Here is a 21,787-nt window from a genome sequence, read left to right as displayed (position 1 = left end):
ACCTACGGAGTACTGGTAGGCTGGTGAACAGCAGTTATTATTAGCGGCTCGATCCCTCTTGCCGTGCGGGTCATTGTCGCTACACGGACATTGCTGCAACGCCGAGTTTCATAAAATGAATTCCTCAAGATCAAGAATGCATTCCCCCTAGTGTGCGTCTGCGCTTATGGCTTGCTTTTTAGACATCTAGTTTGCTGTGCTGGTGAGTCTTAACCGCTGATCGCATGAGACTTTGCTGCTGCCTGATAAGAGAAACCCGGCTGGTGACACGCTGCACAGTAGCCAGCCCTAGGATCTATAATGGGCGTTGTAAAGGCGTTGCCTCTCAAAAACAAGTCAAGACCTTTAATTGAGCAATCGTCTTTATCTGCCATCATCTCGGTACCATCCGAGCGCCTTTATTATTATCCTCAATGTCATTGGGCCACAGCGCCTTTCAGCAATGCCTCGTTAGGTAATCCCTGTCCATTCAGTGGAGAATCTCCAAGCCCAGTCCTTCCCTTCCCGCCAACGACATGTCATTCTTTTTTAAACAACCGACAACCCACCATCGCATCATCGCATCAATCTACCCTACTACCAGTTCGGAGCACAATGCCGTCCGACGACTACGCCCTTTCTGGCGGCGGCGGCGGCGCGCTGAAGCTCAAAGGCGCCAAGGTCGACAAGAAGAAGAAGAAGAGGCGCGCCAAGACGGATCTTGAGAAAAACTTGGCCACCGGCGAGGGTGCATCCCCCTCCAAAGAGCTCGTTAAGAAGAAGCGCAAGGAGGGCGAGGAGGAGGATGGCCAGGCGGCAGAGGACAGAAGGCAGGTGGAGGAGGAGGATGACGTAGCGCCAGTACAAAAGACAGAGTCGGAGAGGCAGTACGAGGAAGCGAAAAAGAAGAGAGTATGTTCACTCACGCCCACGCTGAATGATTTTCCATGTCACCTTCTCTCCGTCCGTTGTTTGTCTTTTTTGTCTGTTCTGCTCGTTCTCAACCTTGACTATTCTGTCTGAACGCACATTCTAACTCTCACAGCTACTTAAAATGGCTGAAAAGTCAGGCTCCCGTCCCGAACTTCTCAAGACGCATAAGGAGCGCGTTGAACAACTCAACACCTACCTGTCCAAGCTCAGCGAGCATCACGATATGCCCAAGATTGGACCTGGTTAGGTTTTAAAGCTGTCGAGATGATCATAATTTCTATTCGGGTACACACCTCGGCGTTTGGAGTGGTCGCTTTAGATTTCAATACACACGTTACAACAAGCTACATCTGGTCATACCCCGTGCATTTGCAATTTGGTCTATGGACATTATGATCGTCAGTCGGTATAGCCGGCTGTGTTCGGCACCCATCCAATTCTAGCTTTTCGCGATCCCAATAATTCGAACCTTAACTATGCGATGAACAAAAAAAATGCTTTGACGCCGTAAATACTCAATACCCGTTAAATGATTATCCTTCGCTTGAAATGTCAGGCACACGGTCCTCCACTTATAGCATCATTGCGCCGGCAACAACGCCAGCTATGGCAGCAGCCGCGACACTGCCAGCGCCACGGCTGTTGGCGACGTTTTGCAGGCTGGGGTCGGCCTTGTCAGTCGACGAGGGGCGAATTTCAACCCAGGAAGTCGACGTAATTATCTCGATGCCCCCATCACCGTTGGTTCGGGTGATTGTCTCCTGTACAGCGCTCGAGGTAGTCACGGTGCCGGTGGTGATGGTGCGACGAGGAGTGGTCTCGGGGGATGAAGTAGTAGACTCGGCTGTGCAAATGTTAGTGTTGGGCAATTGACTGAAATAGTACGATAGATGACGAATATGAAAGTGAGATATGCGAGTGTTTTAATTCTTGTTCTCAAGGATCAAGGATCAAATGTCTCTGTAGGCCGAAGCACTGCAAATAGCCACCAAAATGAGACACGAGGAAACGATCTGTAAAATGGCACGAGTGCATGAAGGGGGACTGTATAGTGTGTAGTACGACCAGACACTGGACAACGTAAGAGATATAGGAAGGAGTGCATGGCGAAAGGAACAAGCGAACGGGATACAAAGCCAGAAAGGGTACAAAGACAGACGCAGCACACTGACGTGAATCGGAGGAACCAGTCTCCTGAGGCAATGGATTGGTAGACTGTTTCAACGAAGGAGTAATTCCAGTAGAGGCTGAAGCCGAAGCACTTGGAGAAGGTTCTGGGGGAGAATTATGCTGAGAAGGGGTTGGGGAGGAAGACTGACGTGGAGCATCAGGAGATGAAGGAGATGAAGGAGATGATGGAGATGATGGAGAAGATGGAGATGGAGGAGCCGAAATCGACGGCTGCTCCGAAAAAGAAGAAGTAGACTGACGTGAAGGAGAAGATGAGGATGGAGAGGGGGGGACAGGCACAGACGATGCTGGTACAGACGTACCAGATGAGAAAGTAGTTTGAGGATTAGAAGAAGAAGAAGCAACTTCGGTGGTAGAAGCTGTAGGAGACGTACCCGAGGAGGGGACCGGAGCAGGGGTCGAAGGCGAGGCGGTTGGGGTGCTGGCGGGGGGTGCCTGGGAAGTTGGGACCGACGTCGTCGGGTTGCTGGGAGTGGCCGGCGAAGATGGTGTGGAAGACGGAGGCGGCGGAGGCGGCGGAGGCGGCGCCGACGAGCTAGGAGGCGACGAGGCAGGCGGTGAAGATCCGGGCTCCGAGGTACCAGTAGAAGAGCTGCCAGTAGGATTGCTGCCGCTGGTAGGTTGATGTACCGTCTCGGTGGTCACGGCCGTCTCTGTAACGGTGTTGCTGATGGTTTGGGTGACGCCACCGGCTGGAGTGTGTTAGTATAAGCTGAAGACTGGAGGAGCGAGATGCAGTTGGCCGGGTGGATGTGGACAGAGTGGCATCCACGATGAATTGGACCAAGAACACGTGCAAGAACAACTTACTGGTCTGCTGGTTGCCCTCATTGCCCTGGTTCGTAGGAGGAGTCGTGGTGTTGCTTCCGGGCGCCTGGCGCTTGTCCAGTTGAACAGCGCGGTGCTGCATAGCACCAGGGCAAGATCCTCCAGCAGCGGCCAAGCCCATCAGGGCCACCAGGCCGATGAGGGCAATGACAAGAAATCGACGAAGGGGCGACATTTTGCGGCTCTCCTGCTGTCCGGGGCACGTATCCGGGATTCCTGGGGTGCGGTCTCCGAAACCTCTTGCTGAAAGTTGCGACTTTTCTTCTTCCTGTTGCTGCTTTCTCAATAGTCCGGCCTCCAGGGTGGAGTCGTGGTGCATGTCGGAGGACATTCTGTATATATAAGACGCGGAGAAAGAAGAGAGAAGAAGAGGCAGCGGAAGTAAGTAGAGTTGAACGAAGGAGGGTGTAGAGAAAGCAAGGCTGGGGCGGGAAAAAGCGGTCCCGAAGAGGTTTCGGCTTGCCTCAGACAGAGACAGCAGGTTTGCGTGCAGATGATGTGCAGTGGTGGTGTGTGTGTATAGCTCGTGCGATGGCAAGGAACGCTGAAGCCAGATGCGTAGGTTTTTGAATGACGACAAGGCCGAGTGGGCTGCAGGGCGCAAAGCTAAATGTGGTGCCTATTCTGTTTGGAACTTGGCAGACACGAGACGGCAAATGTGGGCAAGCGAACTGCACAAGTCAAGAAGACGGAGGCGTTTGATAGGCAGAGAGGTGAGTTTATCAGAGCGACCTTGTGGGGGATGGTCGGGAGTGCGGCAAGCCTGGGCAGGGTGGAAGACGATAATTGGATAATTGAAGAGAAGGAGGTAATAGAAGAGGAGAAAGAGAAACTAGGAAGGTGGGAAAAAATAAAAGAAGAGGAGAGTGAGGACGAGGAGTAGCGCGATGTAGACAAGAGAGATGCAGGCAGGCAAGCAGGCAGGCAGGCAGATGCGTTTGCCAGAGATGGGCTGTGGTGGACTGGTGGTGCCCGTTTACTTGGTTGCTTGGCTGGGCCAGCTGGCTGGCAACAACTGGCAAACTGGCAGGTCGAGATGCTCCGCTCTCGCTGCAGGTGGCAACGGGTCAAGTTTACTGGGACGATGGGGCAGCCGGCCTTTCTTTTTCTTTTTTTTTTTTTTCTGTTTTTTTTCGTTTTATCTCCTCGGCTCGGTTCCTTCCCACAGAGGGGCCGTGTTGCGTCAATGTCGATGGAGCCTCTTACACGAGGTGGCTAGTTAGAATGTGGAAAGGTTATCGATCCAAAGGCGAAGAGAGGACGTAGTGACGGTGCTGTGAAAGGGCGGTGCACAGTAGCTGGAATCAGAGACTGTGGCAGCCAAAGACGACAAATATATATATATACGGATACGTGAACAGCTAAAAAAAGAAGTAAGCGTTGGATGATAATACAGGCTGGACACATTCTATTTTAATCTTGTCAACAATGCCATGGGATGGGTGCAGCTACTAATAATTAGGCCTAATAATTAGTACCTTCCTATGGATTTCACATATCTCAGTGGCCGAGCCTTTTTTTTTTTTCTTCTTCTTCGGACCCGCCTTACAACCATGGTGGCTGCACAAACGTGGTCTCTCTGGGGGTTCACGTCTGCTAATAATACTGAACTGTCTCATCACATCTTCTTTGCCAGTATCTCAATTTGCAGCTACTTGTCGATCTAATTTAGCACTGATTCGACTCAGAGGCCAACAAGTTTTTCCACCACATCGCTACCTAAGCTGCCTTGGGCCTGGTGTCGCAGGCAGTGGGACAGCCCAGCGTCAGCCAAGCCACCCAGTGCCTTGGAAAAATACGAGACGGCAACAAACCATCTCCAACCTCTCATCCCGCTCAACCCCGCTAGCGTCTAGCTAGAGCTTGTCCTGTGAAACCACCATAACTACCTAGGTACTTTGTGATTAGTTATTCCACCGTCACTGCGGGTTACAACGCACGAGCAAGTGGCCATGTCAACCGTCTTGCTGCACAACATGACTTGCAGGGGCTTGATGCGCAGAGGCACTTGATTAGGGCCCGCAAAGTTCCATCGCGGGAATCCTACCGGAACAAACGATGAAGGAAAAGACTATCGCTTTGCGTTTGAGCTATCCACTTTGTGCTACTCAACAGCAGTCTGCCTCTCAATTCTGTTGCAAATCTTGCCGGATGTCATGGCCCGATGCACTAGGTAGCGATCCGTGGGCTCGCTGCGCCGCTAGTCGCAGTCTCAGCCATTGCTGTTCCTTGCCTGTTTCGTTGGTTCACGACTTTTATTACAAGTATTCAAATTATTGAATTATAAATGGTAAGCAGAAATTCGGTGGCTCCCTGTCCTGGTCAACCTAGCAAGTAGCAACCTGCTGCTATAGGCGGTCGACCTGTCACCCTGTTGCTTGTCATCAAGCAACGCCCGGGCAACATCCGCCAAATCCGCCCAGCCTTTGCTTCAGTTTTGTCACCGACCTCTGCATGAATTGGCTCCAGCTCGCTTCTTCATCATTCAGCTCGACCGGCCACGGCGGCGGACCGTGCCCACACTGGTGGACAGCATGACAAGCGTGGTGGACAGCGTGGTGGTGCTGTGGACTGCCTCGACGCCGTGACGAACCCAGCGTGCTTCAGCCATCAGCTGATAGGTCCGTATAAAAAGCCAGCTTATCCCTTGGCTGCTGGATTGATGAGCCTATGCGCTTGAGGCTCTGCTCTGGCAACTCGCTATCCCACTTCCGTTACTAGGTTGGCTGAACCCCGTCGCCAGCCTTCTCTATCAATAGCAATGCCAGCACAGCCAAGCTTCTGCTGCGCCTGCCTCCCTTGCAGGGCAGCGACGGCTGGCTCGTGGTAACCAATTATTGACGCGGCGTCTCGTGAAATTTTTGCCGACACGCGCCTTTACTCGTCTTTTGCCTCTTTCTGGCCACCATTGTATCATCATTTTACGGGCCCAACACTCTCCTCATTGACCTGTGCCTACGGAGTACACCATGCAGAGATCGCTGATGAAAGTTGGTGGCTGGTGAGACATTCTCTGACAGCACTTTTGTGAATAGCCTTGTGCACCAATCTGCGCCAATGTGGGCTCGCAAAGTGAAACATCCCATCTGCCCCCGTAACCCATTTTTGCATTATTTCCTTAGGTCGCCTTGGCGAGCATAAATGCTGAAAGACGAGATAAAGTTGCAGTCCGGAGACCTCGCGCCCGACAGGAAAGGCCGGTTGAGGAAAATAAACTCGTTTCGTGTCCGCATCGTCTGTGCACAACGACATCCTAGCTGATCGTTTTGCATCATGACATGTTAGAGACACGCCCGTATATACAAGATGTTTATAATGCCTCCGCATGCTGTGCTATGCGTTTATTCAGCAGCTGCTTTCACCCTGCAATGCGGCACGTCATCATTCGCGATTCTACTTGAGTGGCTTGGATATTTGGCACTGGCGGCAGCTTCGTCCCGGGACTACCAATAAAATTGCAACTATATACCTTGCTATTGAACACTGAAATAGTTGGGGCTACTTGCTCAACTCTGTCCCGCCTGTTCGCCCGTGTTTAAGCCACTGCAGCAGATAAATTCAGCTCTCTATCCGTAACGGCAACCCACTAGTTACTGCTGCCACCGAAGCTGCCGAGCACACACAGCCAAAACTGTGTTTTTCGATAGATTCTGACTGACGATCCGCTTTGCCGAGAGAACCGAGAGAACATAGGTAAAAAAGTTGCGCCTCTTTTGCATCTGGTGGGCCGCCGCCTTCGCTGCTGCTTCGAGATCCACTGCTCCATCCAAAAAGCTTCGACATGGTCTGATATAGCATCTTCGATGTGTATGCAGCCTTGACGGCTCGCCATTCCGTGCTTTACATTGCACATGTGATATTGATATTGATTTTGACAGAGAACCTCCAGAGGGAAATTTCTATACGATCTCAGCGACTTTCAAGTGTTGATATGGCGGACAATGCTCGAGGCAACAGATTTATCCACGTGATACATACCTAGGTACTCAACCCGCTGCGATGCGCGTCGTTGTGGCGCCGACAGACCCGCGCCGTCATCAGCACTTGACGTAGCCCTTACCCAAACCGTGCTGCTTTCCATGTGACGCTGCAGCTCTCTCCTTTTTTCCTCCTCGGCCGACGTCCAGCTCGCACAGAACGACCTATGGCCAAATCATCGAAAACATTCTATTAGAACGTGCATGCTGATTGCAATTGACCTCCCGTCACATGGTGGAATCGAGTCGCCGTCAGCTGTGTACGCCATGGCTGAGCCAGGGAAGCTCCGCGACCCTTCAAACAGAACCTCACCACCTCCCGTCGATACGTCGCCCTCCGCTATGGGCGAGCCCAACCCCAAAGATCTGCTCGGCGGCGTCGAGTTTGACGAGCAAGTCCACTTGCGCGCGCTGAACCGCTCGCCGCACCCCTACCACCGCGGCCAAAACGAGATACCCAGCGACTACGACCGCCTGGCGCCCCCCGCGGCTATGGCACGCCAGGGACAGCTATCGCCCATACGCGCGACTGCGTTCTCCAAGGATTCGACGCCCGTCAGCGACAGCGGCACCGAGGCAGACGACGAGCACTTCCTGCGCGGCCTGCCGGCGCCCAAGACGAAGCTGCACAAGGGGCTGCGGGGCCGCAACGAGGCGCTTTCGGGCACGGCGACGCCCATCTCACCGTCCATCATAGAGGAGGAGGAGCGGGAGCCTCTTCTTGGAAAAGATTCTGCATCGAAAACAGCGCCCTCGGGGAATATACTACTGAGCCCCCTCCGTCGCTATCGCAATGTCGTGCGCCGGCTCACAGAGGGTGGCATCATAGCGCTGCTCGGCGAATTCGTCACCACCAACTCACACGTGGCACCTATATACCAAAAATGGCACAAGGGTATGACTATTGAGTGATTGGCTTGCAGATTTAACTGACTCCTTGTAGACTTTCAGCTATTTCTCGGCCTTGCTGCCACGCTCGCCGCCGTGTACCCTATTCGAGTCTTACTCTGGTCCTATCGCAAACGAAGCCCCGCGCGATGGTTACCAATCACAATACCCGCCAATTTCGACCCTGCGCCGTTATTATACCCGCCAGCTATAACAATTCTGGTTTCCCTCCTTATTTCTGTTGACAATGTGACCGTGCTTCTGTCCAACCTGGTTCTCAGCATCGGCGCCCTCCCGCAGCAGCTCTTCCCCAAACTCGAGTACACGGCATCCTACGACACACTGCAGTGGGCAGTGACATGCCTCCCCCTGCTCTGGGGAAAGGACTCTGGGAGCCATCTTCACCAAGACTCTACCAATTTGCCCTTGTCGCCAGAAGCTATTGTGTTGCTGTATCCTTTGCACAGAACACTTTCCTTAGTGCTGCATGGCCTGACCACCACGAGCCTGCTTGTAGCCGAGCTGCAGCTGCTCTCCATTGCTCTTATCAACGTCCTGATACTTGGCACTTCGCCGCAAATACAAATTCTCAAAGCGCTGCTTTGGGGGGGCGGCCTCGGCATTCTCGTCCTTTGCGGCGCAGTAATTCAATGGGGCATTGCTCTGGCTCGCGTGCCCAAGTGGCGCTTTCGAAGACTGCCCAGCAGCCAAAGATCGCCCATCTGGAAGTCCCTACTACGACTGCTTTCGCTGCGGCGGCTACGAGCCGAGCTCCGCGGCTTGCAACCCGAGGATCTGGCCTACTCGACGGCGTACTCTACTGAAGACGAGGCCGAGAGCGGACCGGCCTTTCGCACACCGGCTAGAACCCGAACTTTAGGCCCGGTATCGACATCCCTTGGCACCGAGACCAGCACGGCCATGACTTTTACAGATTACGACGAAGATGGCATTGAGGGCATCTCGCGAAGACACACTCTGCCACCGCTAGACAAGCCAGCGCGCCGCGCCAGCGCTCATACACCATCTGGTCGCCGCAAACGTGCCACCTCGCTCTCTGTGCGGCCGTTTCTGAAACTCACTTACGAGCAGGCTACAGTTCGCAAGTGGGCGTACGCCGCCTATGTATACGTCTGTATTATATTGCTCATTCTGGTCGGTGTCCGCACCTACGTCGCGCGCTATGCACTGTCCGGCCAAGAACCCATCGGCTGGGCCCTGGGCTACCTTTTTGGCGACATCCCCTGGTTCCGCCTGCAGGTCGTGAAGGCGAATTTGGAACGCTGGATCTGCTTGCCCCCGCACCACGCCCACAAGCCCGACGCGGCCGTCGCCGGCCTCGGCTGGGTCGAGACGCTGCGCTTGCAGCACCTTGGCGCCGCTACGACACGCCTCACCCTCAGCGGTTACTGGCTCGCTGTCCTCCTCGCCGGCCTTCTCGTTGTCTTTCAACTCCAGCACACGTACGAGGTCGATACGCGCCGCAAGGTGTTTCACTTTACCATGGTCGGCATGTTCCTGCCTGCGCTTTACGTGGACCCGACCTACGCCGCGCTCGCGCTCTCGCTCGTCCTCGCCGTCTTTTTGCTCCTTGATCTCCTACGTGCCAGCCAGCTGCCGCCACTCTCTAAGCCCATTGCCGCCTTTCTCGCGCCCTACGTCGATGGCCGCGACTTTCGAGGGCCCGTCGTCGTTTCCCATATCTTCCTGCTCGTCGGCTGCGCCATTCCCCTCTGGCTGGGCCTCGCGGCTGTCGGCCGTGGCGGCGATGGCTGCGCCGCCGGCTGGGAGGTGCCGACGCGCGACGCGAGCCTGGTGGCCGGCGTCGTCTGCGTCGGCTTGGGTGATGCCGCTGCCAGCCTCATCGGACGCCGCTATGGGCATCGCAAGTGGCTCTGGGGCGGCGGCAAGAGCCTCGAAGGCAGCGTGGCGTTTGCGGCGGCTGTCTTTGCGGGGCTGAGCTTTGCGAGTGCGTGGCTGCGGATTGGGTCCTGGCCGACGGCCGACGAGCCGCTGTCGGCGCTGGCGGCGGCGTGGCATGCGGGCGTCTGCGCGTCGCTGTCGAGTGTGACGGAGGCGGTCCTGACAGGAGGCAATGACAATGTAATTGTACCTGTTGTCTTGTGGACATGTGTAAAGAGTCTGGGGGTATGAAGGTCGGCATCTATGAGCAAGAAAAGAATGGTGGCATCCTTGTACTATCATAGCTATTATCACTATTACATGAGCGTATAGACGTATATAGTACAAGCGGCATTAGCGCAGCGATTTAATATGTTAATGACGACAAAGTCTACAGAATCTTTTCTGATGCACCTCTGCGTGTAAATATGCCTTCCAGAAACGCCAGTATATGTAAACATGTTTCGGCTCCTTATGCCATGAGATCTTCCAAAATAGCCTCGAGCTCTTCGCGTCCAAACGGCAGACTGAGCAACTCTGTACCCAGTGCATCTTTGCGACTAGTGATGATTTGATGATCGTGAAATCTGCAAAAAAAACGGCATTAGCATGATTTCAGAAACAGACGGGGCGCAAAAGAAGAAAAAACATACTCTTTCAGTAGTGTACGAAACGCCATCTCGGAACTACACACAAACTCCTCAACGGCCTTGTTGTACACCATTCTATACTCGACACCCGCCGCCCCGTCCTCGCGCCCCGCGGCATCCTCATCCATGGCGACGAGCACCTCGCCGACGAGCAGCCGAAACAGGTTGCGCGCATTTTCGGGCAGACTCTTGAGCACAAACGCGACGCCCTCGCGGCCGTGCACGCGGTGCGCTTTCCGCCCGAGCAGCTCGTGCACCTCATCAACAGGGTCGAGCTCGACGCCGCCCGCGAGCGGCGCAAACGTCGTGGCGTCGTGGAAGACAAAGGAAAACGCGGACCGCGCGCCCACGTCCCAGAGCAGCGGGAAATCGGGCGCGTCGGCGGAGCAGACGAGGTGCACGGCTGGGTGCGCGGCGAGGCAGGCGAGCACGGCGTACGAGGACGGCGAGGAGCGGCGGAGGGCGGAGGCGTCGATGGAGTGCACGAGAATGGTGAGGGTGGCGGAGGAGGAGGAGGGGGAGGAGGAGGTGAGGTGGGCGAGAATGGACCGCGCCGTGGCGAGGGGCTGCTGCGCCGAGGGCAGGCTCTTCTTCTTGGTGGGCGGCAGGACGGCGCGCGCGATGCAGGCCAGGATCTCGCGGATATTGGTCGTCGGCGCGTAGCCGTTGACGACGACAATGGGGCTCTCGGGCACCAGATCGTGCAGGTACGCGGCGAAGCGCTTCAGCAGCGCCCGCTTCGACCCGTAGCCGTACAGGCACAGGCTAAAGCCCTGCGCGAGCTCCAGCGCCCACTGCGCAAACGACTCTGCGTGCAGCGTCTCGAGGTACTCGACATCCTTGGCGTGGCGCTGCGTGATGGTGGCAGCGCCCTTTCCGCGCAATATGTCAAAGTACTCGTCATGCGTGAGGAGTCTCAGCCCCGCGAGCGTATTGTCCGACGTCTTGGGCCGGCCGGGCTTGTTGTGGAAAAAGTACATTTCCTGCGGCGGGAGGTCGCGCGGGGGCGTCGGCGACTTGGCGCGTTTCCGCGGGCGGCGCTGCTTCTGCTTTGTTGGTGTGGTTGCGGTAGCGGCGGCGACGTCGACATCGGGAAGTAGACCATCGTCCTCGTCCTCGTCTGACGTGTCTCCAAAGATGGCCCGCGCGAGGTCTTCCTCCTGGTCGTCCTCGACGCCGGCGTCGTCATCGCTGAGGCCGTCGCCGGTCGCGTGCTCGAGGAGCGCGCGGGCCGTCTTGCGCCGCGCGGAGCGATCGGCAGCGTGGCGACCTGGCGTCGAGGCGTTGGGCCCGACGGCTTTGAGCGGCGTGAGATGGGCCGTCGTGGTGGTGGTGGTGTTGCGCGCAGAGGTGGAGGGCGTGGCGGGTGATTTTGTCGGTGTGTGTTTCGGTGGACGGCCGCGTTTTCGGGGCGTGACGACAGGCGTCGATTCGTAGACGACTTCAGACGCCGCTTCGTCTGTGGTTTGGGTATCCATGGCCGGGTCGAAGCCATTTACGGGAATGCCCTCGGAGGTGGAGAGCATGGTTGCGTCGAGAGATGCGGCGCTTCGTTGGCGCTTTGTGGGCGGGCCCTCGTCGCGGTCATGGCCGGCATAGTCCATCTTCCCTTTTTCTTTGAACGACTTTTGCTGGTGGCAGGTTTCTCAGCCTCTGCAGGCGTGCCAATTCGAGCTGGGTTGACGGTGGTGCATGAATCACGTTGGAGTTTGCTAGCTGCCAGGAGCTTCATGCAAGTTTCCTGGTGGAGCGCGTCGAGACGCGTTCCGCGTAAAGTGGTTTCCTTTTTCTGCCTGTACGGCAGCCGAGAACGCAAATCGGCTCAAGTATGCGTCAACTAGCCAGTACTTGATTTACGAATTGGCTTTATTTCATTTGCACATTATTGCTTTAGAAGGTCATCCCAGATTGATTGTATTATTGTCACTCGAGAACGTGATATTCTCCCCTGCCTTCAACCGGCGCTACCAACCTTTTTTTTTTTTGCCCGTGTGGCCGACCACTTACACACGGAACTAGTAATTAAGCAAATCCAGACCATGACTCGATTTTTCCTTTTGGTTGTTGATGATTGACTGACTACTGATTGACTGCTGATTGACTGACTGCTGATTCACTGGCTGCGATTTGACTGACTTGCTGCTAATTGACTGACTGCTGATTAACTGGTTGCTGATTGACTCATTGTAAATCAGCGCAAGTATCTCTCTCTTGTGCGCCGGATTTTCCGATCCCTGCAATCACAATACCAGTGATACGACCATCCAAGGCCCAGACGCATGATCCCGAGTCCCCAGGCTTCGAGAAAACAGAGTGCCGTGATGTAATAGCCGGCCACACCTCACTAGGTTCGAGGGCACTGATACCGTCAGTGTAAGCTCAAAGGTGCTGTGAGCAGGAAGCTCAAATCAAATTCCAACACGACACCAGTCAATGGCGGTCCAAGGAAAGCCTTGTAGGGCGTGAGACCAGACTTAGGACCAAGCTTTCCTACTAGTGTAGCAGGCGCGTCATCATACTAGACTCGCGAATCTCACAATGGATATCCATGAATCCACAGCTTTCGATGATAGCTTTGCATCAATGAACAGCTTCGCTAGCATCCAAAAGGGACACTAGGTTCGGGGGCACTGATACCATCAGTGTAAGCTCAAAGGTGCTGTGAGCAGTAAGTTCAAGTTGAATTCCAACACGACACCAGTCAATTGCGCTCCAAACACGAAGAGGCCCTTCAGGGTGATGCCATAAATCAGAAATCGGGTGGGCGCCGGGGGGGGGGGCGTAGGTGTCGGGAATAAACAGGGTCAAAATCGGTTTACGCGGAGGGAGGTATTCCTCCGTGCATTTCTGTCTAGGGCTGGGTAGAGCTCCTAGCGAGTAGGTGTGGTCTATTAGGCAGCCCAGAGTAATAGCCATATTGCTCTTCTTCGGTCGGGTATACTTAATCCATCTAGGATTGCTGTGATACCGTGCGAGGAAATTCGAGATAATTAAGCTGAGGTAACATGCCCATCTTATATAGTGATCAATTGTCATTGAGTGAGACAAGATATTGTAAAGCTTTTGTGGCGTGAAGCTGGCTGATGTCAGAGCTTGAGGTGGACTTTGAGTCTTGCTGAGGTTGTAACTTGGACGGCGTCGTTAGAGGCGATCTCAAATGACCAAAGGGAGTCCAGAAAGCATGAGCTTGTTGGCACGTCCATCTGATGTGTGATGGACTATAATCGAGTAGGAAGAGATGAAAGTGATTTTGATGGCGTAAGGCGAGAGGGAAGCCTGTTGATATTCCGGAGACGCATTTGAACGCGGAGACGACGGCGGCTGTTGTGAGGGTGGAGGAATTGAAAATCTTGGCTGATATGTGTGCCCTCAAATATTCGTGTTGATACTGGTACAGACAAGGAGGCAACGGCGGCCGCAGTCCAGATGAGGAGTGTGGAAGGTGGCTTGATGGACTAAATTCGGGGTTAGATGGAGCCGCGTCGAGACTCGACGCTATCCGTATTGACTGCCTGACGAATTGCCTGGTTGACTGGATGTTGACGCCATTGACTGCCTGATTAATCGCCTGGTCGACTGGCTGTTGACGCTGTTGACTGTCTGGCTGACTTGATATTGACACTGTTGGCTGCTAATAATAATTAGACATAGTGACCAGTGTGAGTGACTACCTGGTGATTGACCAGTGAGCAGCCCATTTTTTTTTCAATGATCTCGTTCACTTTATGCTCAATTAATGCTTATAAGCAAAGTCTTCTCCGCAGTCGGATAATAAAATCTAATTAGCTGTTTCAGATGTTTGAAAATAGTATAATAAAAGTTAAAGCTAAATACTCTCCATGCCGAGCCACCACCCGATGCATATGCTAGCGCCACTTTTCATTGCAAGAAGAGTAGAACCGCTTAATCTCTTTATCATTCAATTGAAACGTATTCAGGGAGAGCTTTACGTTTAGGCAGAATAGCTTGTGCGTTTCTCTTTTGTACGTTATCTGTTGTTAGTCAAAGTTGTTGCTATCACTTGGCTACTCAATGACAACCCTTCTCGTGCTCTTATATGATAATATTACAATTACTTTCATTCAAAGCTAGCTCTATCCGTGACAATAAGACCAACTCACGAGCTATGGCGCAGTTCAAGGCATAGAGAAACACGCAAGACGCCCTGTTCCCAACCTTGCCAAAGACGGGCACGCCAGCAAGGCAGCCTACCGTTGTGCCTTGGCACTAGAAATCATCTGACCCTGTCAATGCGATACCAAGTTTGAAGGCTGGGAATAATACATGTACCAATTCTCTGACATGGAATTTAGACTACCGTAGAAGCTCGGGGTCAGGGACGAGGCCGCCAGCATGATCCAGTCCTCCGGGACGTATTCCTCGCCGTCCCCCTCAAGCTCCTTTGTATACCCTTCCTGCGCGGCCTTGCACTCTGGGGACAGATTGTAATCTAGCCCTTCGACGCAGCGCACCAGATTGACCCAGCCCGAGTTCCAAGCGTCCGGGTCATCATCGTTGATAACGCTGCGCAGTGACGCCTCATCCACCTGCACAAAGTGGCTGTGGCGCGACGACATGTATCCAGACCTCGCCGGAGGGTCTGACCTATCCTCGGCGACCCAGGCACGGAAGCGCTCGCGGAGTGCCTCCTTGGACGCGCCTTGGAGAGCCGGGTCGGACACGAACCTCCAGTCGACACCATCTACGACACTGCGCCGCGGCGGCGGCCTCGGCGGCGCGTCGCTACACGGGGACGGTGCGAGGGCCTCGCGCGTCTGCCGCGCGACCAGCTCCTTGAAGCGCTCCCAGGACGCGTCGTCACCGTAGGTGCAGCGGTAGATGACCCAGCCCCATTCCTTCTCGTTGAAGAAGTCGAGCTCATCGGCTATTGACTGCTCGTCTGTCGGATCCTTCAAAGACGACACGAAGCGCTGTTGAGGAAGGGGCGTGGCTGGCTGCAAGGTACATGGCGACGCGATCGCCCTTCTTGTCGAGAGTGTCGACAAGGTGCGGATGGCTGCAGCGAGACTGGATCGACGACCGGAGAATAATACAGTGGAGACAAGGCCTGTTCTAGAGAGTAAGCGCTGGAGCGTGAGAGAAATCATACTCTTGTGAAGAAAGAATGGATAAGAGAGAAGAGAACGTTGAGCTTGTTTTCTGTAGGGAGGTGGGGGTGCTGTCTACGGGCAGTCGTTATGCAAACGAAATTGGGCGTAGGGTGCCGTTTCTGAGCATCAACTTGAACTTGCTATTAAATCGGAAGCAAAGACAAGTTGCTTAATATTGATGAAACCTGATTTCAAAAATAATTGCAAAGAGTTAATAGTAGCCTCATGGGCCCTGGTTGCGGTCACGCGTCAATGAAAGTACTCGGGTCGATTTCATCGATAGACTAGATACGCTGCGCACCATCGCACCAAATCATGATGTCAATTGTATGATACTCCAGGGTATGTAACAGCGCCTTGGAACATGTCGCCAGAGGCCGCTCGAAATCTTGACATGCCAACGAACAAGGTTTTCTTGCTAAACAATGTAAACTGAGAAGAGACTCTTGCATGTTGGCGGGGCTGGGAGCTTTTGTGCTAGTATCAGGACTTGACAAGAGCTTACTGGGTGCTGCTGAGCGCAGAGGAAGTTGATTGACCGCCGCTGAACTTGGCATTGCGCCTCATCTGGCCCCGTTCATCGTCAATGAGATGATTCACGAGGACTCGAATGACATGAACCAGGCGTTGAGAGGGAAGCCAACTTGGCCAAGTCTCAGACAGACGAGCTTGTATCAGCCAGCAAAGAGACTAAAAACCGGGGACGAATTGACTGAAGACCACAGTTGACCGAGGCTTGTGGTTCTAGAACTCAACACTTGCCGCATTGAGGCTGCTGGCCCGTCGATCCAAATGAGAGCAGCCGTCGGGCATCAGTCTTCACCGCATCGACTGCGCACCTTTGATAGCGTTTACATCTCGCTTGAATGGCAGTTGCCAAATCTGTCCACTGCTCAACCTCAATATATGGAAGTGGTGTGGAGTTTTTTGCGCACCATTTTTTGACTTGCTGAGCGTTCTGTCGGCAACACAATAGTCACATTGAATTCGGCACAATGCAGTCAAGGAAGATATCACTTTCTTCATAACATCTCTCCCCAAGCCCGAATGGTACAAAAACGTACCCTGACAGACACAAATTAATTCCGGCTCACCTTGCGACTCGGGAAGAAAATTGCAGAGTAGCATTTTACTTTTACATGAGAATAGGTCAATTTGTCGAGAAGCGATGGCCCGGGCTTGCATGCTGCATCAATCAGTATGCATAATCCCGAGACTAGCCATAAGCGGCCCGGGCAACAATAACATTGAGGGTATAATATAGTCACATAATATACTGATTTGGGGTGGGATGATGTGAAACCTTCCAGATTTGACAGCTCAAAGGGGAGACCATCGGAGCTCGCCTACGCTTCATGCCTCCAAGGTGAAAGGTCTGCATGTGCCATCGAGTCCTCACAAAGACGCAGTATTGGTTGAAGCAGTAAATTAAAGGTGCTTGGCCAAACGAGGCTGCAAACCCAACATTCAGGAGAAGTTCCGTTCCCTGGTTCGCATCTGTGCCTGTGGCTTTTCGCCCTGTTTGATGCAGACAACGGACGCCTTGCGTTTCGGTAATTGTATGAGCCCGGAGCCTACCTTCCTGATTCGATGGTCAAGTCCGAGCGCAACAAAAGCCTAAAGACCTGCAAGACATCACCAATCGCGTGCAGAGATCGACTAACATGGCCTCGTCCCACACAAAAGTTATTGGCTGGGACTTGGAGGGGTTGCAAAAAAAAAAATTGCGAAACAGGGTGGAAACCGGGCGGCAGCTGTCACGTTTGGCATATATGAAGCCAAGCCCATTATGACATTCCTATTAATAGGCCGACTCAAACGCATGATCCTTATCCGCTTTTTTTTTCTACGTCTCCTTCCTAAAGGAGGCATGTGCCGTTGCTCCCCGGGGCAGACTTGCGATTAAAGACGGTTTTAAGCATATCAGTCACTAGTTATTGGTGCCGATCGCTCCTACAAATTGCGGAGGGGGGACAACTGTTATAAGCTTGCTCTGTTTTAATATAAAGAAATCACTCGGTGGTCTCGCGAAACAGATTAGGGCAAATCAGGAAGGAGAATTTCAGATATGGTCATTGCAACACCATGTTTATTTGCCGAGTCTCGGAATGTGGTTTTGACACTGGATAGATGGTTGTCTGGATTAGGCAGTTGCACAATTACTTCCAACTACATGGATGAAGTGTACCAATTGCATTGCAACAATGTGCCATTCCTGTCTATACCCGTACAAGGCGGTATACTATTGTATCGTAAAGCACAGTGCTAAGCGGGGATCAAGGAGTATCATGGGCTGAAGAAAGAATATAAGTATCCTCGTCTATCCTGACAATTGGTATCAGCATCCAACTCTTCATTCACTTCTTCCAAGACAGCAGGTCAAAAACATTCCTTTTATTTCCCAAAAGCTTTCTGTCATTATCTGGATTTCCAGCATGGAACTTGCCAAGTTTCTCGCCCTTTTGGCCGTCGTCCTCCCCGTTACCTACGGCGCGCCAACGCAGGCCGCCGCCACCGGCGAGCTCCATCCCAAGATTCTCGAGGCCATGAAGCGCGACCTCGGACTCGACGCCGACCAGGCCCACGCTCGCGTGGCCCGCGAAGCCGCCGCCGCCAACGTCATTGAGCAGATGCGCGGCTCGGCGGGCGAGTCCTTTGCCGGTGCCTGGTTCGACGCCGACACGCTGCACATTGGCGTCACGGACGAGGCCCTGGCCGGCGAGGTGACGGCCGCGGGCGCCACGCCCATTGTCATGACCAACAGCCTGTCCAAGCTCGAAAAGGCCAAGGCGGATCTCGACAAGGTCTTTATCCCGCAGGCCAACACCTTGAGCGGCGGGTCCGCTTCGGGTTCTGGTTCTGGTTCTTCTTCTTCGGCCGCTGGCGGCTCTTCTTCGGCCGCTGGCCCCGGCATTGCGTCGTTTTTCGTCGACGTTGCCTCCAACAGGCTCGTCATTGAGGCGATCGGCGACAACCACGGCCGGGCCGAGGAGCTGGCTGCGCAGATTGGCCTCGCCTCGGGCGAGTACGAGGTGCGCACGGTCGAGGAGCTGCCGACCCTGTATGCTGCTGCCTCTGTGCAGGGCGGCGACAACTACTTCATCGACAATGCCTCGCGCTGCTCCGTCGGCTTCGCCGTGACGACCGGCTTCGTCTCCGCGGGCCACTGCGGCCAGACGGGCTCGTCGGCGACGACGCCGCGCGGCCAGCCGCTGGGCACCTTTGCGGGCTCCGTGTTCCCCGGCAGCGCCGACATGAGCTACGTGCGCACCGTAAGTGGCACCGGCCTCAACGGCTCCATCAACGGCTACGGGCAGGGCAACTTACCCGTCTCAGGCAGCAACGTGGCCGCCGTCGGGGCCAGCGTCTGCCGCTCCGGCGCCACCACCCAGGTGCACTGCGGCACGATTCGCGCCCGCGGCGCCACCATCAACTACCAGGAAGGGTCCGTCACCGGCCTCACCCAGACGACCGTCTGCGCCGAGCAGGGCGACTCGGGCGGCTCCTTTTACGCAGGATCACAGGCGCAGGGCGTCACCTCGGGAGGCAACGGCAACTGCCGCACGGGAGGAATCACCTATTTCCAGCCCGTCAATGAAATTCTCGAAACTTTTGGCCTTACCCTGGTCACGGGATAAGTAGGGGTAGCTATTTGGCTACGGAGATTTGAGGTTTGCGAGAAGTTTGCATATGCAGGGCCAAGTGTAGTAGTGAGATCTCAGGCATGGTCTTTGCTCGCTTTCGTCAACTACTAGGTCTGACGGGTATCAACAGAATTTGGGCTGGCTCATTTTATGGACATATTTTTTTCAAGTTTAATATTAGCAATAGTAAACAAGAATCCTCGACATTGGTCATTATTCGTAGTTTTGTGCTGCATAATTCTCGTGTCCATTTCATGCTGTGATATAGGGGTAATCGCTCATTAAAAAGTGTGGCGCGTCCATTTCTTGAGTGCATAATCAAACACTTTGCTTGACCTGCCCACCCAATCATCCAGAAAATATCTAACATGGTAATCTCACTCAGAAACAGCAAAAGCCAAATCAATTCAGCCGGACTCCCACGGTGCTCAGTATGTATTGTAGACGCTCCGGCTCCGACTTGACCTCCGTCCTCCCGATCGTTCCTGTCTCACAACCACCGGGGGCGGCGGCAGCGTGATGCTAGACGAGCGCGAGCGCGGACGGCGGCTGCGAGGCCGTCGGTGGTGATGGCGATGGTAATGCTTTGGCTCCGAGTGGCGGCCATACCAGGGCTCAACCTCTGGCGTGGGTGAAGGTCCGCCCAGGTTGAAGCAAGAGCGGATGATCCAGACGAGGAGGAGAAATCCGACAATGGAGCCAATGACAATGCCTGCAATTGCGCCGCCATCCAGTGTTGAGCCTCCACCGTTGCCGTTATTGGGGTTGCTTGTGACGGTGACTGTGGTGGTAGCAGTGGAGGCTTGTCGTGGTTGTAGCGGAACGGTCCGCGATGGCGGCAGGAACGGGGCCATTGTGAGGGAAAAAATGATTTGCAATTGTTTGGTATTAGTTGGAAAGCCAAAATAGACTTTTTTTTTTTCCCCTCGTCTGCTGCTCTTATTTATAGTCCTCTAAGAAACCTGCGAAATGTAGTATTACATCACTACTATGTCGTCGACTGCGGCCACGAAGATCTTAAAGTGGACTAACGTCTCCAAGTGGCTTTTTGCAATATCCCATGTGCATATGGGGGCATTGTTCCTTGATGACGGCATTTGTGCGTAGGCCAAAGCCTGATGTGCAGTTTATGCATTTCATGCAAGTGAAAAAAGGTTGGCATTCCTTCCAAACAGGCGGGGTCGGAGCATTCTCGCTCACACGCTCCGGGCTCTGGAAAAACATTCGGCAAATTGAGCGGTAGCCAACAAGTAAGTGCTAGATGTCGGTAAGAAAAATCAATTCATGAATTTGATAAAAGGCGCTGCTCAGATAAGTTCCACATGGCGAATTGCAGCAAATCCCTCCCCTCTAAAAAAAACGCCCATCTAATCAGTCCAGCTCAGCAAGCCCTTTTCCGTCAACCCCAGCTCATCGTCCATCTTTCTCCAAACCCTGAGCCGAGCATCCGGATCCTGCGCATGCGGCATATTCCTCGCCTCCCAGATGCGGTTAAAGTAGCGCCCGCCGCCCTTGCCGCCCTTTTCCCCGACGCCCTGCGTACTCGGATCCGGCCCGCCGTCGACGCTCGTGGCCGCGTGGATGATGCAGTACGAGCCCTGCTTGGGGCTAATGGCAAACAGGTTCGCAAAGAGCTGCAGCACAAAACTAACAACGACGCTGACCCAGCCGAGAAAGCCGTCGCCGCTCTTGAAGGACCAGATGCCGCTGTTGACGTAGCCCGGGTGCACGCCGTTGATGGTGACGTGGCGGTACTTTTCCGTCTGCAGCAGCCGCGCGTGCATCTCGGTCAGCCAGCACTGAAAGTAGAGCTTGTTGTTATTATACATTTGCACGCCCTGGCAGCCCGCGCCGTTGAAGTTGTCGAGGTCGTAGACGCCAATGTACGTCATGCACGACGTGGTGCAGACGACGCGCGGCGCCTCGGCGCGCGCCAGCGACGGCAGCAGCCGCAGCGTCAGCAGCACGTGCGACAAAAAGTTGACCTGGTGCACGAGCTCGAAGCCGTCCTCGCTGCGCGCGTGCTTGGTCAGGCCGCCCGGGTTGGTGCCCATGCCGGCATTGTTGCAGAGAATGTCGAGCGCGCGGCCCGTGTCCAGCCAGCGCCGCGCAAACGCGTCGACGCTCTGCAGCCTGCCCATGTCAATCTCCCACCACTCGACGCTGCTCTTGTCGTGGCCGGCCGCCCGCGCGACCGCCTTGCAGTGGTCCGCGACCGCACCCGGGTGCTTCTCGGCAGGGCTGACGCGGCAGGCAAGCACCAGGTTGGCGCCGCACTGGGCAAAGTGCAGCGCCGCCTGCTCGCCGATGCCGCTGTTGGCGCCCGAGATGACGATCCAGCGGCCGCTCAGGTTCTTGGCCGGAACGTCCTGCTCGGTGAGCGTCTTGCCGGCGGTGCCCTCCCAGAAGCACTTGTAGCGGCGCCAGAGCCAGGTCGGCTCCGTAAAGGAGAGCGGTGCGTTGTAGGGGACGTTTTGGTACGGTGAAGGCGCCATTTTTCTTTTTTCTTTTTCCTATTTTTTTTCCTTTCTCCTCTTTTCGATCAATTGAATAGTGTATAGAAAAAGAGCAACAAGGTTCAAGTATCGCACGCAAGTTTCTTGTCGAGTGTATTTGTAGAAAACGGATCTCGGGTAAACTTTCGTTTCACGACCCCGTGCCCCCCCCCCCCCCNCCGCGCGCGC

General features: G+C 54.5%; 8 protein-coding genes across 8 annotated transcripts; 3 read left to right on the top strand and 5 right to left on the bottom strand.

Annotated features, from left to right (window-relative positions):
• Positions 1 to 594: 594 nt before the first annotated feature.
• On the top strand, positions 595 to 1,159 carry BBA_02732 (uncharacterized protein; the record flags this gene model as incomplete). Its single annotated transcript, XM_008597829.1, has 2 exons — positions 595 to 891; positions 1,025 to 1,159. The coding sequence occupies 2 exons, from the start codon at positions 595 to 597 to the stop codon at positions 1,157 to 1,159; spliced, it is 432 nt and encodes a 143-aa protein (XP_008596051.1).
• Positions 1,160 to 1,484: 325 nt separating this feature from the next.
• On the bottom strand, positions 1,485 to 3,262 carry BBA_02731 (uncharacterized protein; the record flags this gene model as incomplete). Its single annotated transcript, XM_008597828.1, has 3 exons — positions 1,485 to 1,756; positions 2,478 to 2,795; positions 2,914 to 3,262. The coding sequence occupies 3 exons, from the start codon at positions 3,260 to 3,262 to the stop codon at positions 1,485 to 1,487; spliced, it is 939 nt and encodes a 312-aa protein (XP_008596050.1).
• Positions 3,263 to 7,175: 3,913 nt separating this feature from the next.
• Positions 7,176 to 9,950, top strand: BBA_02730 (cytidylyltransferase-like protein; the record flags this gene model as incomplete). Its single annotated transcript, XM_008597827.1, has 2 exons — positions 7,176 to 7,803; positions 7,852 to 9,950. 2 exons carry the CDS (start codon positions 7,176 to 7,178, stop codon positions 9,948 to 9,950), a joined length of 2,727 nt encoding a protein of 908 aa, XP_008596049.1.
• A 220-nt stretch (positions 9,951 to 10,170) lies between these two features.
• BBA_02729 (origin recognition complex subunit 2) lies at positions 10,171 to 11,952 on the bottom strand (the record flags this gene model as incomplete). The annotated part of the gene is made up of 2 exons (XM_008597826.1): positions 10,171 to 10,285; positions 10,352 to 11,952. 2 exons carry the CDS (start codon positions 11,950 to 11,952, stop codon positions 10,171 to 10,173), a joined length of 1,716 nt encoding a protein of 571 aa, XP_008596048.1.
• A 2,643-nt stretch (positions 11,953 to 14,595) lies between these two features.
• BBA_02728 (uncharacterized protein) lies at positions 14,596 to 15,456 on the bottom strand (the record flags this gene model as incomplete). The annotated part of the gene is made up of 1 exon (XM_008597825.1): positions 14,596 to 15,456. One exon carries the CDS (start codon positions 15,454 to 15,456, stop codon positions 14,596 to 14,598), a length of 861 nt encoding a protein of 286 aa, XP_008596047.1.
• Positions 15,457 to 17,894: 2,438 nt separating this feature from the next.
• Positions 17,895 to 19,097, top strand: BBA_02727 (Chymotrypsin-like protein; the record flags this gene model as incomplete). The annotated part of the gene is made up of 1 exon (XM_008597824.1): positions 17,895 to 19,097. The coding sequence occupies one exon, from the start codon at positions 17,895 to 17,897 to the stop codon at positions 19,095 to 19,097; it is 1,203 nt and encodes a 400-aa protein (XP_008596046.1).
• A 434-nt stretch (positions 19,098 to 19,531) lies between these two features.
• Positions 19,532 to 19,957, bottom strand: BBA_02726 (uncharacterized protein; the record flags this gene model as incomplete). Its single annotated transcript, XM_008597823.1, has 1 exon — positions 19,532 to 19,957. One exon carries the CDS (start codon positions 19,955 to 19,957, stop codon positions 19,532 to 19,534), a length of 426 nt encoding a protein of 141 aa, XP_008596045.1.
• A 513-nt stretch (positions 19,958 to 20,470) lies between these two features.
• BBA_02725 (WW domain-containing oxidoreductase) lies at positions 20,471 to 21,598 on the bottom strand (the record flags this gene model as incomplete). The annotated part of the gene is made up of 1 exon (XM_008597822.1): positions 20,471 to 21,598. One exon carries the CDS (start codon positions 21,596 to 21,598, stop codon positions 20,471 to 20,473), a length of 1,128 nt encoding a protein of 375 aa, XP_008596044.1.
• Between the last annotated feature and the right edge of the window lie 189 nt (positions 21,599 to 21,787).

The sequence above is a fragment of the Beauveria bassiana genome (assembly GCF_000280675.1).
Source record: "Beauveria bassiana ARSEF 2860 unplaced genomic scaffold BBA_S00005, whole genome shotgun sequence".
Taxonomy (NCBI): domain Eukaryota; kingdom Fungi; phylum Ascomycota; class Sordariomycetes; order Hypocreales; family Cordycipitaceae; genus Beauveria; species Beauveria bassiana.
The sequence above is the reverse complement of the archived record's forward strand: the minus strand, read 5'-3'. Positions and strand labels throughout refer to the sequence as shown.